Raw genomic sequence first — 17,551 nt, forward strand, 5'->3', positions numbered from 1 at the left:
ATCCCAGGGCTGGCACACCAGTCTTCCCCGTGGGAGGCGCGTCCTCCCCCCAGCTAGGCAGGCCGCCCGCCCGGGTCCAGCTCCCTTTCTGGCGGGTATTCGGGGCCCTCTTCCCGCCCCGCCCCGGGCTCATTTGCATAGGGACGCGCGCGGCGCCGGCGAGCGGGAGGGCGGGCGCGGCCGGGAAGGCGGCGCGCGCGCGCCCTGACAGCTCGGCCTTGCTCGCTCACTCGCTCGTCCCCGGCTTCCGAGCACAGCATGGCGGTCAAGGTGACTCCCAACTCTGCTGCTGCCTTTATTGCATAAGAGCCATTCCGGGGACCTTGCCTCCAGCCCTTCACCGCCTACCATTTTCTTCGTTGCCTGGTTTTTAGATAGCGTATCCTGGGGCTCCAGCTTGCGGGTGGGAGAGCTGTGTGGGGCTTGGACCCGAGGGAGAGGATGCCCAGCTGGGGGAGGGGAAGGAGGAGGGATTATGAGTTGGAGGGGCTTGGGAGGACCACAGGTCGGTGAAGGAAGAGTAGTGTCCTGCTCTAGGTGCATGGGATTGTGAACCCGGACTTGGAGGGCATCAGAAAGGGAGTAGGAGGAAGTGGCATGTAAAGCCGGGGATACCTAAGGCATCTCTGTATTGCAGTGGGGGAGGGGGTGAGTAGTTGAGTAATTTGGGGCTTTAGTGGGGCCGGGGGCAGTGGTTGGCATTTTCGCTGCAGGTGGCAGGATGTCGAAAGTATTTGGAAACGTTGTCGCAGCTTTCATATTTTAGGTTGGATGGGGAAAGGGAGGAGATTATTATTTTCTGGATTGCTTTACGTGGGAGAGGCTGCTAGGCCAGGCGATTAATTTGGGTGTTTCAACTTTCCTGTTGCTCTATTCTTGCTGGCCTCTTGATTGGGAGGTGGGTTGTTGCTATTGTGTTGCTAGTGGATGTGGAGTAAAGTAAGAGATTGATCCTCCCTGCCTTCCCTTTCCAGTTCGGAGGAAATGTGGGAGATTTGCTATATATTAAGCTCTTCACACCTGTACTTACCCCCTGTAGTCACAGATCTCCAAATTTGACAGGTGTTATCAGCATTGGTACTTTGGGTTTGTTTTAAACTAATGCCCTTATAAAAGATAAGAGCATTGATTGTTAGTGTCTGAGACCTCTAATCTGAAGAGATTATGTGGTTTCTAGTAAAGCATTAACTGGCTTTTTTTTTTTTTTTTTTTTTTTTTTTTTTGCTTACAGGTGCAAACAACCAAGCGAGGTGATCCTCATGAGTTAAGGAACATATTCCTACAGGTAATTGGCTTATGTAGCATGATCTTTTATTGGGACAAAAACCGTTGTAAATTTAGTGCTTTTCAGGCCTCAAATTTCAGTATTTTTCTATTTTCATTCATTTTGAAAAACATGGATAGACAAACATAGCTTATAATATTTTATTTAAGGTTTGAATAAAGATTTCTTTTACTACAGTTTGATAACATACTTTCCCCATAATATTTTTTTAACATGACTTAAAGTATGTAAAGAAGAACACTGAAAAGAATTTCTGAATTCCCTTAAGCACTATGATCAGAATTATATTTCATAATGTATTGACACTCTTGTGTAATTACTAGGTATGGTGACTAAATTTCTTTCTTGAAAGTTGCAAGTTTATAGTTTTTCTCCTTATAAGTATTTATTTATGTTATTTGTTGCAGAGATAAGAATATTATAGTTATTGTTAATTGTGTGTGTCTTTTCTCCCTCTGCTTATTTATAGTCATCAGCTTTTGAGGTTTTGTTACAAAATGTTACTGTCTACAGTTCTTGCAAGGATCCACCTTCTGCTAAGTTTTTAAGATCAGCAACTTGGCTGTAGACTTAAAAAGTTGGCTTACTTTTTTGTTTTGCTTTCTTTTCTTAAATTTCAGAAGTTCCTCAGGCAGGAAGTTGTATTTAGAAATAGATGAAAAGGGAGACAAGCTAAGGTTTTCCACCAGATATGGTGTTTTTCTCTGAAATATTCTTCTGAAAACTTTCTACTCTGGACCTGGGTTGTTACATAGAAACTTTGACCTTGGGCCCTGCTGGGTATTTGTTTCCTCTGTAAAATGAGAGGTGATCTCCAAGGTTCCTTCCAACTTCAAAAGTTTATGATTCTATATTAGGAACAGATTCTAACATATGCTGATCAGCCTGGAATAGATGACATTTTTATCTGAGGCATGGATTGCTTAAGCTATTGTTGGGGAGGAGGCTGCATAGATGACCATGCATATGTGTAGTTTATGAACAAGAACTAGCAAAAATTGGAATCTTAAATTTTATAAAATCTGATACAGGGAAGTATCATTTCCAGAACACAAGTAATTGTAATAGAAATAATCTGTTTACGGCTTGAAACCTTTATTCCTCACAAGTGTTCTTGAAAATAGCGGGAAAAAATGTCAGTATTAACTGCACCGTATGATTATACTTGGTTGTTTTGTGAAAAGTTTGTGTGATATTGTTAATTTTTTCTAGATTAAGTAGGCATGGAAGAAAACAGTTGAAATGATGTATGATGTAGTGAAGGTGTCAGAAACACTGGGTTCAATTCCCTGTCCTTCCTCTGATTGTTGTACCTGTAGGCTACCTGTCTGACCTTCCTGGGCTTCATCCTCTTATTTGGGACTCAGTGGGATGTTGGAAAATGGGGATTGAGGTCCTTTCAGCTTTAAAAATCCTGTGGAGGGGCCCCTGGGTGGCACAGTCAGTTAAGTGTTGGACTTTTGATTTTGGCTCACGTCTGATCTCAGGGTCGTGAGATCAAACCTCATTATCAGGCTCTACTTCCCACGGGGAGTCTGCTTGAGTTTCTCTCCCTCTTCTCTGCCCCTACCCTCTGCTCCCTCTTTCTCTAAAATAAATAAATCTTACCAAAAAATCTTGTGGAAAAAAATTCTATGATTCTGCATGGATTTGGTTTTTTGGGGGAGGGAGGATAGAAATATAAGGAGAGAGCTGGCACTATGCCTAGATTTTTTTTTTCTTTAAAGATTTTATTTATTTATTTGACAGACGGAGATCACAGAGAAGCAGGCAGAGAGAGAGGAGGAAGCAGGCTTTCTGCTGAGCAGAGAGCCCAATGTGGGGCTCAATCCCAGGACCCTGGGATCATGACCTGAGCTGAAGGCAGAGGCTTTAACCCACCGAGCCACCCAGGCGCCCCTATGCCTAGCTTTTTGACAACTTTTAAATCTTACCATTATCTTTATTTTTTTTTTAAAGATTTTTATTTTATTTTTTATTTTTTTAAGAATTTTTTTTTTTTAATTTATTTGACAGAGATCACAAGTAGGCAGAGAGGCAGGCAGAGAGAGAGAGGGGGAAGCAGGTTCCCTGCTGAGCAGAGAGCTTGATGCGGGGCTCGATCCCAAGACCCTGGGATCATGACCTCAGCCGAAGGCAGAGGCTCTAACCACTGAGCCACCTAGGTGCCCCAAGATTTTTATTTTTAGGTAATATCTACACCCAGTGTGGGCCTTGGACTTAGAACCTGGAGATCAAAAATCCTTGAGGTCAAAAATCGCATGCTCGGGGACGCCTGGGTGGCTCAGTTGGTTGAGCAGCTGCCTTCGGCTCAGGTCATGATCCCAGCGTCCTGGGATCGAGTCCCACATCGGTCTTCTTGCTCGGCAGGGAGCCTGCTTCTCCCTCTGCCTCTGCCTGCCATTCTGTCTGCCTGTGCTCTCTCTCTCTCTGATAAATAAATAAAATCTTAAAAAAAAAAAAAAAATCGCATGCTCTACTAACTGGGCTGGCCAGGCACTCCCTTATCATTATCTTTTTACACATTATTTTGGATGAGGACCATATTTTATTTTTATATTGAAAAATTGGGGAATTCATAACAGTACATTTAGCACTAGTTATAAGGCATTGGCCCAAGAATTATTGATAGATAAGAGATCATAAATATTTACCTTCAGCAACTAGAAGGATATACTGTAGTTAGTTGAGCCAATTAGAGGACAGTTACCAAGTAGGATAGCAGATTTTTATTTTTTTTTATTCCTTTCTGAAGTACTTCAAACTATAGTTACTTAAAGCTATAGGACATTGTTTAGAAACAGTTTTATTTTAGAGGCATATGGTTTATTAGTATTTTAGAGATAATAGGCAAAAATACTAACTACGTATTTTTTTAAAAGATTTTAAATTTATGTATTTGACAGAAATCACAAGTAAGCAGAAGTAGACAGAGGCAGGCAGAGAGAGAGGGAGAAGCAGACTCCCTGCTGAGCAGAGAGCCTGAGATCCGAGATGCTGGGCTCGATCCCAGGACCCTGGGATCATAACCTGAGCTGAAGGCAGAGGCTTAACTCACTGAGCCACCCAGGCTCCCCTAATTACATATTTCTTTAGCATTTACTAAGGACCGTTTACTGTGTGCTGTGTGTGCAGTTGTATTTAGTTTAGCAGTAGATACCAGTTGAATAATCAAAGGAGAGGACTGAGCATAGATGTGAATGGTAATGGACATGGGACTAGCTCCTCCCTCAGACCCAGTCAATCTCTAACAGGTTGTGGTCGAGGGAGTCAAGAATAATGAAGTCAAATGCATAGACTCTGGTAGAGCAATCAATTTGGCTTGCTTGGATCAAAGTGGCTGTAATAATAATGACAATGGCTAACTTTTATTGATCATTCTGCGCTGTACTGGGCAATGGCCTAATGTGTTAAGGGTACTGTATTAATTTTCATAACAGCCCTAGGAGGTAGGGCTAGAGTCCCTGTTAAATAGAGGAAGTTAAACGACTTGGTTAATGTCATTTAGTCCTTAAGTGGTGGAGGCTGGATTCCAATAAAATTGCAGAATATGTACTCTTATCCATTACACTAAATCACTTGTGGGGTCTCAAAATGGGGGGCAGATAATATTTTAAAGCTAGAGGTATATGAGGGGCTAGTGGCAGCTGTGTTTGTAAAGTTAAAGGAAAAAAAAACCTGGTTACTTAGGTGATGAAAAAAAGGGCCTTTACAGTGTAACTACCTAGAACATTTGGCCAATGAGTGTGGATTTGAAACAGTAGGGAGGCACTATGGGTTTCTGAGTGGGCAAATTGAAGTGGTGAATTCTGATAGCTCTTTGTGTATGTTGGATAAAGTGTGGAGAGGTTGGAAGTAGGTAGGGAGATGGGCTAAGAGGCTATTGAAATAATACATGTGGAAGATAATGACCTGGAGTGGCTGATGGCTGGGGAAATAGAAAGGAAGGACAACACCAGGGACTTTGTAAGGGATGAAGCCATTGAATTTGGTGTTAAATGTAAAAGTAAGGGAAGAAGTAGTGAATCTGGATAGATGTTAATTGACAAGGCATCCAGTTTGGGAATTTTTTTTTTGTGGGAGCAGTTTAAGTTGGGTTGTTAAATAAATATGGCCCAGTATGTTAAATTTTTCAGGTTTGGGGAGTGACAAATTTGTACAGGTGTTAGATAATTCCTTGTGGTGAGGGGATTAAATATAAAAGAAACAAGACCAGGAATAAGGGGCTGATTTATAAGTCATATCCATAATTGAAGTAGAAAGGAGGAGGAGGAGAACTAGAGAGAATCATCCCATGGGAATTTAAAGTAGTTTCAAAAAGATACAAAGATCAAAATATAGGTTATTGTTACTAGTATAATTTGGCTTTGGTAGGATTTGGGGGCCGCTTGAGTTTAGGATCATTTGAGCTGTTTAAAGACTACAGAGAAGATTTGATTTTGAATTTTGGAATACAATTGAAAGTTGTTTTTTTTTTTTAAATAAAGACTTTATTCATTTGGGATAGAGAGAGAGTGTATGCGCATGAGTGGGGGAGTGGGCAGAGGGAGAGGAGAAGCAGAGTCCGTGCTGAGCAGGGAGCCTGATATGGGCTCCATCCCAGGACCCAAAGATTGTGACTTGAGCTGAAGGCAGATGATTAACCATCTGAGTCACCCAGGTGTCCCTAGTTGAAAACTGTTCTTTGTAAAATTTAGATTAACTCTCTAATTCACAAATACTTATTCACATATTTTGTCAATAGCAAAATATTCCTCTTTGAAAGTACTTTAATGGAATTATGTGCGCAAGTTTGTGAGAAGGGCTTTATAAAAGTGAAGTTCATTATTATTTTGAATATAGGAAAATACGTTTATTTTTTCTGTGTTCATTGCTTCTCAAATTTTGATGAGCTATGTTTTTTATTTAAAAAAAAAAAAGAACAATAATATTCACTAGGATTCTGTTTTTCCTGTCCCCTACAAGTTCATAAAATTGGAGCACAACAAATGAGTTCGTATGTGTTAGATTGCGCTATAATTTTACAACCGGTTGTCAAGCTAAGATCTTACCATTACTACCTTTACAACTGTCATTTCTTGATTTATCTCTTCTTTCACCTCTCTCACCCACACACCATCATTGACCCAGTTTCGCTACATCAGAAATATACAGTAGCAAAAGGAGACAATAGAAGCAATGAAGAAAGGAGGTAAGGTGAGGATAACGGGAACGTCATAGGCTGTTTATTATAAACCTGACAAACTTCAGAATGAGAAGTTAACCTAGTCTATGCTTTGTGGCCAAGTAGGTTTATCAAAAACGGTTCTAAGTGAATTGTTTGTCAAGGTCTTGTTTTTTTTTTTTTCAGTTGGTAGACTTTTTATTGTTTATTTATCAGTGTATTGTATGGTAAAAGCAACACATTTGAGACTGTATCATTATATATGTTAGACTAGAAACATGCTGCAATATAGAACTCAATTATATCAATCCTGTTCTTTTACTCTCTCTCTCTTTAAAGATTTTATTTATTTGAGAGAGAGAGAGAGAGCGAGGGCACAAGCTGGGGGAGGACTGGAGGGAGGGGAGAGAAACAGATTCCCTGCTGAGCGTGGAGCCTGACATGGGACTCAGGCCCAGGACCCTGAGATCATGACGGGAACTGAAGTCAGATGTTTAACGACTGAGCCACCCAGGTGCCCCATCCTGTTCTTTTTCTCATTATCACCAATGTAACAATGAAGAGCATATTCCATATAAAAATTAGGAAAATTTCGTTTTCTTCTGTGTTATTTTAGAGAAGAAATGGAAGAAGATGCTGTTAATATAAAGCAATGTGATTCTTCCCTTACGGTTTTTATGATAACATTTTTAATGGAAAGAAATATCCTCTTATTCAATAAACATTTGTTTACATATTACGTATTTATTTTTTGCAGTAACGTGAAGCTGAGAAGGGAATTAAACAGAGCTTTTAGCAGGAGACATTTCCACTTTGTTGGAGTGGGCATCAGGGCTACGTTTTCAAAAGCATGGAATGTGTACTACAAATGATAGATAGAATCTCCTGAGGCTCAGTGTGGAGTGAAAAGGTGCTCTCACAGGGTATTTGTGGAAACAAAGACTCTTTGGAAAGCAATCTGGCAATAGTTTAAAATAGAAAGAAAATACCATTTGAACAAACAGTCCTACATTTGGGATATTTATCCCAGAGAAATAAAAATACTCGTAAGAATATATATGTATAAGGGGTGCCTGGGTGGCTCAGGCAGTTAAGTGAGCCTTCAGCTCAAGTCATGAACACCGGGTCCTGGGATCTAGTCCTGAATCAGGCTCCCTGCTCATCAAGAGTCTGCTTGTTCCTCTCCCTCTGCCCTTCCACCCTGCTTGTGTGCACAAGCTCGCGCTTTCTGTCTTTCTCAAATAAATAAAATCTTAAAAAAAAAAGAGAGAGAGAGAATATGCGTACAAGGTTGTTAGTTGCAGCATGGAGTTGTTCCTTGAGGAAAAAAAGGTAGGAAACAAGAGAAATGTTATCCAAGGGGAGAGGTAGAAAAATTAGAATAACCATCCCTGGAAAATTATGCAGAACTAAAAAGAATGAGGCCTATATCAGCTGATTTAGAGAGATTTCCAATGTACTATTGAGATAAGAAAGTTGTAATTAAGTGTATATGGCATGATTTTAGTTTTCTAAATGCCATTTCATATATGTTGTATGTATATTTACACATATATATACTTATAGAAGAATTAGGGGAGGGGTGCCTGGGTGGCTCAGTCATTAAGTATCTGCCTTCAGCTCAGGTCGTGATCCTGGAGTCCTGGGATCAGTCTCCATGCTTGGCGAGAGGCCTGCTTCTCCCTCTCCCACATCCCCTGCTTGTATTCCTGTTCTCTCTCTCTGTCAAATAAATAAAATTAAAAAAATTATTAGGGGAAAATAAAAACAAAGTATTGATGTATACATATTAGATTTTTACCAAGTGAAAAATTTAAAAAGTAAGAATTTAACAGTTCAGAACCTGAAGTTAAAAGAGGACTTCCCAGACTAAATTGGGTTGAGTAAACCCAGTATGAGACACACAGAAGGGAATCTATAGTTTTCTCAGCCATCTTGATTAAGAGTTTTCACCAGTTCTTTAGAATGTAGGCATTGAAGACAATAGCCTTTATCTTTAGTGTATTAGCATTTGCCATAAACTATACAGAGTTTTCATTAAAAAAAAGTTTAGGCATTAAAGGCATACTTACATCATAGATTTTATCTTTGAGTCAACTGAAGGATTGAAAAATAATTGAAAAGATGAGAAAATTGGTGTTATTAAATGCCACGTTGTGTTCCTCTACCCATCAGTATATATAATATGTGTATGTATATATATATATATATATATATATATATATATATGATTTTATTTATTTATTTGACAGAAAGAGACATAGAGAGAGAGAGGGAACACAAGCAAGGGGTGGGAGCAGGAGAGGGAGAAGCAGGCTTCCTGTCGAGCAGGGAGCCTGATGTGGGCCTCTATCCCAGGACCCTGGGATCATGACCTGAGCCGAAGGCAGCTGCTTAACGACTGATGGGCAGCCCTCCATCAGTGTATTTTTAATTGTCTACCGTGTGCCAGGTTAAGCATTGTGCTAGTTTCTACCTTTATAGATTTTAAAGATTTTTTCATTTTTTAAAAATTATTTATTTGAGAGAGAGTAATGAGGGAGAGTCTGAGAGGGGAGAGGGTCTGAGTAGGGAGTCCCAGGTGGGACTTGATACCAGGAGCCCAGGATCATGACCTGAGCCCAAGGCAGTTGCTTAACCAACTGAGCCGATCAGGTGGCCTTGAAGATTTTTTTTTTTTTTAAGATTGTATTTATTTACTTGAGAGAGAGACAGTGAGAGAGAGCATGAACGAGGAGAAGGTCAGAGAGAGAAGCAGACTCCCCATGGAGCTGGGAGTCCGATGCGGGACTCGATCCCGGGACTCCAGGATCATGACCTGAGCTGAAGGTAGTCGTCTAACCAACTGAGCCACCCAGGCGTCCCGCCTTGAAGATTTTTTTGAAAACTTATTTATTTGAGAGAGGCAGGGGGAGGAGGGTAGAAAGCGAGTACGAGTCAGAGGGGATGCAGGGTGAAAGGGAGAGACAGACTCCCCACTGAGCAGGAAGCCAGCGGTGGGGCTTCATCTAGGAACCTCTGATAATGACCTGAGTCAAAGGCAGACATTTAACTGACTGAGCCACCCAGGTGCCCCTACCTTTATAGATTTTAGATAAGAGGATTTCAGTGAAGGTAAAACCTCACATTCTAGGTCACAGTGAGACAGACAATAGCAAAGCCCATAGACTCGGAAAAAAAAAAAAGCAGCTGCAAAAGGTGACAAGACTTATAAGGAAATAACCAAAATAATGGAGAAGGCCATCATTTGTCAAGAGGGTGGTCAGTAAAGACCCCTGAGATTGTGTTATTAGAGATGAGACTAAAAGGTGGGTAGAGAGAATTCTGAACAGAGGGCTCTCATGTCTAAAGGCCTAGATGTAGATAAGGGTTTGGTATTTTTGCAAACAGAAATGAGCCAGTGTGCCTGAAGTGTCAGTCAGTGAGGGAGTGAATGGCCAGTAAGAGATGAGGTTGCAGGAGAGCCTTATCAGGTGCGGCCTTGTTTGTAGGCCACAGAAAAGAGTTTGGATTTTTTTTAAGAGTGTTGTTTGAAACTGCTGAAGATCTTTCACATTGGAAGTGGAATAATTCATATTTAAATAGATCATATTGATTTATTATGTAAACTTCATTATATATTTCTGTGCTTTCTTATGGATGACTGCTTTGATTCTTCCAGTTTAATTTCCTTCTGTCCATGGGGGTGTTAGAATATCTTGAGTGAGGCGTCACTTTTCTTTTTTTTTTCTTTCTTTTTTTTTTTTTTAAGATTTTATTTATTTATTTGGCAGACAGAGATCACAAGTAGGCAGAGAGGCAGGCAGAGAGAGAGAAGGGAAGCAGGCTCCCTGCTGAAGGCAGAGGCTTTAACCCACTGAGCCACCCAGGCGCCCCTCACTAACTCCTTTTCATCTAGGAGACTAATAGCTAGAACCTTCAAGGGCTTTGTAGTCTGACCTGGAGTTGAGTCCTTATTTGATCCCTTTTTGCTGTATGACTGTAGGTATTTACATTAGCTTTGGAGTCTGTTTGCTCATCCGTCTGAGAAGGGGTAACTACACCTAACACATAGGGATGTTAGAAAGATTAACTGAGGTAATTTGTAAATGATGCCTGACACATGGAGCTTAGTTCCTGGTTCCCTCCCTTTTCTTCTAAGATAAGATGAAGATTTTTCTTTCCTGAGTAAGATCTGAGTCCCTTGTCTTTCCCAGGCAACTGTGCTGGACCTATAAAATGATTAAGATGTTAGTATGTGTTTCTGATTATGGACATGTAATCAGCTAATTGATCACTTTATTTATTTATTTATTTATTTGACAGAGAGAGAGATCACAAGTAGGCAGAGAGGCAGGCAGAGAGAGAGGAAGGGAAGCAGGCTCTCTGCCGCCCTGCCAAGCAGATAGCCCGATGCGGGGCTCGATCCCAGGACCCCGGGATCACGACCCGAGCCGAAGGCAGAGGCCTAACCCACTGAACCACCCAGGCACCCCAATTGATCACATTCTTGAGACTTGTACCTGAAGATCTTTACAAATCCCCACATTCAGAAATACCACCATAAGAGGTGACTTCTCTCAAGTTTGTAGGTTTTGAGAAAGGATAAAGCCATGGTCTGAGATTGAGAGACTGTGGAAGTTGTGTGCAGAGGTTGGTTTTGGAATCTTCACCTGCTCAGTCTGGACCAAAGAAAGAATAATGGTCCAAGTAGGCTTTGAAATACCAAGACACAGACCTAAAAGAGAGACTTGTAATACATTCTTTATGTGTGTAACTTAAAAATCATTTCCCTGTTCTGTCCAGCTCTCTTTTACTTAATATTACTGAAGTTGCTGAGGCATCATTCACTGAAACCAGTGCCATGGCCACTATTGGGCTTCTAGAACTGTGTGTGCTATTTCTTACTTACTGAATAACTATCATGTCTCAGGCAATATTGTAAGTATTTTATACAAATCTTTATAGTTAATCCTCAAAACAACTCTATAAGATAGGAACCATTAATATTCCCATTTTCATCGGTGAAAAAACTGAGCCCTAGGAGGGTTAAGTAACTTGCTCAAGGTTATACAGTAAATAGAAGAGACTTGCTTTATGTATTTCAAAGCAACTCGGCTTTTTTTAGTTAATATTATTTGGAGATATGAGGACATATGGTACATATAGAATAATCTCATTCTTTTTTGGTCATTTTTTAAAAAGTCTTTTTTAATTATGGAAAATTTTAAATCTATATAAGTTAGAGAAAATAGTATAATGAATTATCATATATCCATCACTCAGCTTCACCAACTCTTATGGCTAAGCTTGCTTCGTCTGTATTGCAGCTGCATTGGATTATTTTGAAACAATTCCCAGACATTGTATCACTGCATACATAAATACTCTAGTATCTCTAAAGGTGATGACTCTGAAAACCACCAAACCATAATTCGATTATTACAGGTAAAAATACTCCTTAATAATGTGGATGTCCACTCAGTATTGAAATTTCCCTGATTGTTTCATTTTTTAAAAATTTGATTTGTTAAAATCAGGATCCAAACCATGGTTCATATTACATTTGGTTGATCTGTCTCCTAAATCTAATATTTTCCACTCCCTACCACAATAGAGGTCCTTCATTCTCTGTGGCAAAAATCTTGCTATTTAATCAAGGCTTACCAACATTAAAGCATTCCATCCCCCTAGGAGCTGCACCTTGATTGTCAAAAACATGATTTGCCCAGGCTTATAAATATATATATGCTCCTTGTATGTTCCCATGGTTACTTAGACCAAGAGATTGAAGTATTGTTTTAAGAACAATGCAAATTAATTATGCAACTTAATGTGCCCTGAGAAGCATTCTAGTTTGAGTTATTGAGTTCTCTGGGGTCATGATTTTATTTGCAAGGTTTTTGGCCATTTTGAGAGGAAAATTGTTTTGGTAGACCTAGTTTATTATGGTAGCTTCAGTTGATTTCAGTGATTAACAAGGGTCTTGTACCTCCATGCTCTGTTAGGAATTACATTGTTTAGTAGGTGACAGTAGGACTTGATATAATGGATAGTAAAGATACATTCACTGAAGCAAAAAGAAAAAGAAGTGCATAATATTTCATGGAAACAAGCTGAGTTAGAAAGCAGATGTTTGGAGAACTTTTTTTGCAAAATCGAATAGATGGTTTATTTCTACTGTATGTGAAATAAGCAACAGAAAGTGCTAATTAAAATTAGATGGATGGGACACCTGGGTGACTCAGTCAGTTAAGTATCTGCCTTTGGCTTGGGACATGATCCTGGGGTCCTGAGAATGAGTCCCGCATTGGGCTTCTTTCTGACGGGGGAGCCTGTTTCTCCATCTCCCTGCCACTCCCCCTGCTTGTTCTCTCTCTCTTTCTTTCTCTGACAGATAAATAAAATCTTTAAAGAAAAATAAATAAATAGGGACACCTGGGTGCTCAGTTGTTAAGTGTCTGCCTTTGGCTCAGGCCATGATCCAAGGGTTCTAGGGTTGAGCACCATATCAGGCTCCCTACTCAGCGGGAAGCCTGCTTCTTCTTCTCCCACTCCTCCTGCTTGTGTTCCTTCTCTCTCTGTGTATCTCTCTGTCAAATAAATAAATAAAATGTTTAAATAAATAAATAAAATAAAATTAGATGGATAAAATTGCCTTTTCCTAATGCTTGTATAGCTGGTTTTAGTAAATATCAAAAAATTTTTGCAACACTAAAATCTTTTAAAAAGTGGCCACACATGTTAAAATTATTTTTTCTTATTAAAACATTACTGATGATAGATGAATTCCACATTGTGCTGTTAACAAGTTTGTATGTCAGGCCTGTTGCAGTCTGCTACTCATGCAGAGTGCTTGTGTAGTGAAAGGGCACACATTCTTGACTAAATTTGGCTTCCGTTAGGAGTAAGAGCAGTAAAAGTTAAGGACAGCCGGAGGATTAACTTTGTATGCTCAGCTCTTCCATCATTCACGTGTTCATTTTTCTATATGGGAAATGCTTTATGTGATATCTGTAACTACCAAACTTTGTGACATTGTCATTTGAGAGTTACTTATATTAAAAGGGTATTAAGATCTGAAAATGTCAGTTCATCCTAGTTGGAACAAAGTCATGGAGCAACAGTGTGTTTGGACTCATGTTACGGCCACGTGTTGGATAAGCGGAGATTAAGCTGGCTAGACCAGTTAGGACCAATGTGGTAAACCTAAGAATTGTAGAAGCCAACTCCAAGGAGACCTTGGTTTGGAGGAAGATGAAGAGTTACAACAATAATTCCTTCGTGTTTGGGCAAAAGCAGAAAAATTAAATAAGCAAGGAGGGAAACTGGGACTGTATGCTTTTCTGTGTTTCTAAACTTTTTAGAAGAACTACAGTATTTCAATATGCATTAGTTTTACAATTTCCAAGTACTTTGGTGTTCAAGATCTCATTTTTCCCCTTACATCAAGACAGCTATCTTTCTGTTTCTTATTAGAGAAGAGGCTTAGAGAAGCTGTGTTTCACTCAAGAAATCATACAGGGGATTAGAACTCATTTTTTGACCCTTGTTTCAGTGTCTTTCATGCCACTGTCTCTGAGCTAATGTGAGAGTAGGAACTATGTTTTTTGTGATCTTGCATCCCTAGTACCACACGTAGTATCCAGCACACAATTGGTACTTAATAAATGTTTTTTAAGTGAATGCAAAAAAACTGTAAGATTTTATGTTAGCAGATTTTTGGTTTAACTAGTAGTGCTTCTAAACATATTATCTTGGCTTTGGTGTGCATACTTAAAAAGAAAATCTTTGATACACTGTATACTTTTGAAAAAGCAACCGGCTTTATAGTTACAGCAGATCAGAATTTTTCTTTATGGGGTGCCTGGATGGCTCAGTCCTTAAGTTTCGCCTTCAGCTCAGGTCATGCTCTTGGAGTCCTGGGATCAAGCCCCGAATTGGGCTCCCTGCTCAGCGGGAAGCCTGCTTCTTTCTCTCCCACTCCCCCTGCTTCTGTTCCCTCTCTTGTTGTGTCTCCCTCTGTCGAAAGAATAAATAAAATCTTAAAAATTTTTTTTTCCTTTGTAATCTCTGGAAAGTCTTTTAGACATATAAAATATCAAAGGATCTATTTGTCTTTGAACTTAAGCCATTTAAACAGGCAATTTGATTCATTTAGGCTATTTGGGTTTTTACTCATTTGTGTCATTGAATTTTAAGTTAACCTTCTTTTCCTCCTTACTCAGTAGAAATTTAGGATTTTGTGAAAATTCTTTGTAAAGTCTGCTTTGTAGTAACCTGTGATATAGGTTAAAATTTGGTAAATTGTTAAAGGAGTTACTACTATCTAACTTACTTTTAGTCAGGTGAGACCTTGATATGTTGATCTGTTGGCCTGGTAGGCAAAACATTTCTAGATAACATTATCTCATTTGGAGCTAGAGGTAGTTCAGTATAAGTCCAATAGAAAAAGTATGTATGTGTATCTATATGTGAAACCCTACCATCTTTTATCAGCAATAAATATTCTAATCTTTCATTAGGATCCATTTTATTTCTCAGTCTTCAGAATGTCAAGACTTTTTCAAGCACATGTGAAATAAATGTAAATTTAAATACTTATGAAAATGTCAAATCTATGTGCACTTTTACATTCAAGTACTTAAGTTGGATTTGGAAAATGTTTAATAAAGAAATAAGTCACCTATTTTGTTTGGATGATGTCAGCCACTTCTTGTCAGTGTCTTTCATGTGTCCTTGAATTCCTGCCCAAGAAGGATTTACAACTGCTTAAGAGACATCTTTGAAATGGCAAGTGATTAACTCTAAAGTTATTTGGAGTGTGGATACAGTATTTGGTCAATTTCGTTTAAGGAAATTTTGGTTCACTCTTTGAAATGACAGTAACAAAATGAAAATGATGAAATGAGTAAGTTAGTTGCCATATTACATTTTTAGCATAACTGTTAGTTTGGGAGCCCCAAAACTTTGTTTTACATTGCTTTTTATTGTTTTTAGTGTAAATATGCAAGTCATTTTGGTTAGCAGAGACATGTCTTAATAAGGCCTCTTAAAGTTTTCTGACTTCTAGCCTTTTGTGTTACTCAAGGCCATGTTTACTTTGTTTAAAACATTATTATCCAGTCAAAATAAACATTGAAAGTAATGAAGTTGTTTAAAATAAATGGGTCATTCTTATTTTAAAATATACTTTTGTTTTAAATATATCTCCTGTTTTTAAGGTACCTGCTTTTCTTTGTTGACATAATACCTAACATGTTTTAGCATCTTGATTGACTGTGGGTAGATTCTAGTCAGTTCTATACTCCCTCTTCTGTTCTGTTCAGGCAAACAGACTCACTGACATTGCCAAGTAATTGTCTCTAATTTAATGAGTTAATTAGTTAACTGTCTCCTGCAAAAGTCAAGTACTGACTCCTTATGGATGAAAAGACTTGTTTTTTTTTCCCCCTCTGAGCTATACACTTTATCTTTCAGTTCAAATCAAGTTAAAATAGACTAGGAGAGTTGGGGAAAACACTAGCAAAATACCTCAGGGTAAGTGATTCTCTGGCATCATTTATAACCCCAGATACTGGCAAAGCCTGTTCCAGTACTTGTCAACAAAAGCATTTGTTTTCCTTGTTGGCTGCTGTGTCCTTGACTTCTGCTAAGGCTGCTCTATTTCCTCATAAAATCAAGAATGTTGTGAAATCCTGGTGATTCTGTAAGTACAGTATACTTTCTGTGTGCGTGTGTGTGTTCTGTGTGTAGTGGTGTAATCCTGGCAGACAAATTCAGGTACTACTATTAGATATGAGATACTATGTGGCAAAAAGAAATGGAGAATTAGTTGCCACATTTTGTTATTACTAACTCTGAAATGTTTTCATACTCTTTTTTGAAAACTGACATCTGATTAAGGAAAGCAAGCAGCTCTCAAACAGTTGTAGAAAGAACAAAGATCTCCATAACCCATCTCTAGTATCTTTTTTAATTTTGCATCTCATGTTAGTTCTTCCTTCTTTTAAACTTTCCATAGGACTCATACCCGGGATTCCTTGTCAAAGGACGTGAGCATTCATATAGTTCTTTATATATGATAGGTATGTGTATATATGTATTGCTGAATCCCTTTTCACAATGACTGAATTGGGAAAAAGCAAGATGTACAGAACAGTATCAGTAGTTATCATTTGTGTAAAAAGAAATAAGTAAGAATATTCATGCATATTTGCATATGTATATATTAGCAGGTATATGCATATATCTCATATATGTATAATCATTTATGCATAAAACATCTGGAAGGATATACAAGAAATTGATTGCCTCTGGAGTGGGGTATTGGGTGACTAGGGACCGAGGTGTTAGGAAGACTTTTCACTGTATACCATTTTGTACCTTTTGAATTTTGAATGTGTGACTGTAACATTATGAAAATCATTTAGGAATGCCTGGGTGGCTCAGTTGGTTAAGCAGATTCCTTCGGCTCAGGTCATGATCCTAGGGTCCTGGGATTGACTTTCATGTCAGCTCCTTACTCAGTGGGGAGCCTGCTTCTCTTTCTGCCTTTCCCTGCCACTGACTGCTTGTGCTCTATCTCTCTCTGTGACAAATAAATAATTAAAATATTAAAAAAAATTTTTAAAGAAAATAATTTTTAAAAAGCCATTAGCAAGGGGTGAAAGTACCAATTTTTTTCTTATTTCCACTCCTACCCGCTTGGTTCAGGCTTCATCCTCCTTCACCTGGATCTTCAGTAATGGACACTTGGTCTCCTTGCCCCCAGTCAGTTTCTGTGCTCTCCAAACCATCTTTTCCATTGCCACTAGAGAAAGCACAGGTTAAATCATAGCTCTGTCCTCTAAAATTTTAGTGTCATCCCATGCCCCACACAACGGAGGTCAGACTATTCAGCTTAGCATTCAAATTTTCCATCATCTGGTCTCGAACTGCTTTTTTGGTCGCACCTTCTGCATGTAAATGAATCCTATAGTACATTTCCTATACCATTGTTTGGCACTCATATTCTAGTGAGTTGTTGACTTGTCAGTGTCTTTAAATTGTATTTTTAGATTTCCTTGTGTTGATTCCTCTTTTCAGTTGCAGTAGTCTTCCTGACATTATGCCTTTCCCCA

At 39.0% G+C, this 17,551-nt stretch overlaps 1 protein-coding gene across 2 annotated transcripts in view; it reads left to right on the top strand.

The window, feature by feature from the left end:
* Positions 1 to 17,551, top strand: part of SLC25A12 (solute carrier family 25 member 12) — a 205,810-nt gene that overhangs the window by 100,025 nt on the left and 88,234 nt on the right. Inside the window, exons 1-2 of one of the 2 annotated variants that reach the window (XM_004744072.3) lie at positions 147 to 270; positions 1,232 to 1,285. In XM_004744072.3, coding sequence (XP_004744129.1) covers positions 259 to 270; positions 1,232 to 1,285 — 66 coding nt within the window. In that variant the 5' untranslated portion in view covers positions 147 to 258. Of the gene's footprint in view, positions 1 to 146; positions 271 to 1,231; positions 1,286 to 17,551 lie in introns of those variants that run through there. The other variant, XM_013052068.2, reaches the window with a different exon arrangement.

Source organism: Mustela putorius, unplaced genomic scaffold (genome assembly GCF_011764305.1).
Source record: "Mustela putorius furo isolate JIRA1106 unplaced genomic scaffold, ASM1176430v1.1 tig00003869_pilon_pilon_pilon, whole genome shotgun sequence".
Classification (NCBI taxonomy): Eukaryota; Metazoa; Chordata; class Mammalia; order Carnivora; family Mustelidae; genus Mustela; species Mustela putorius.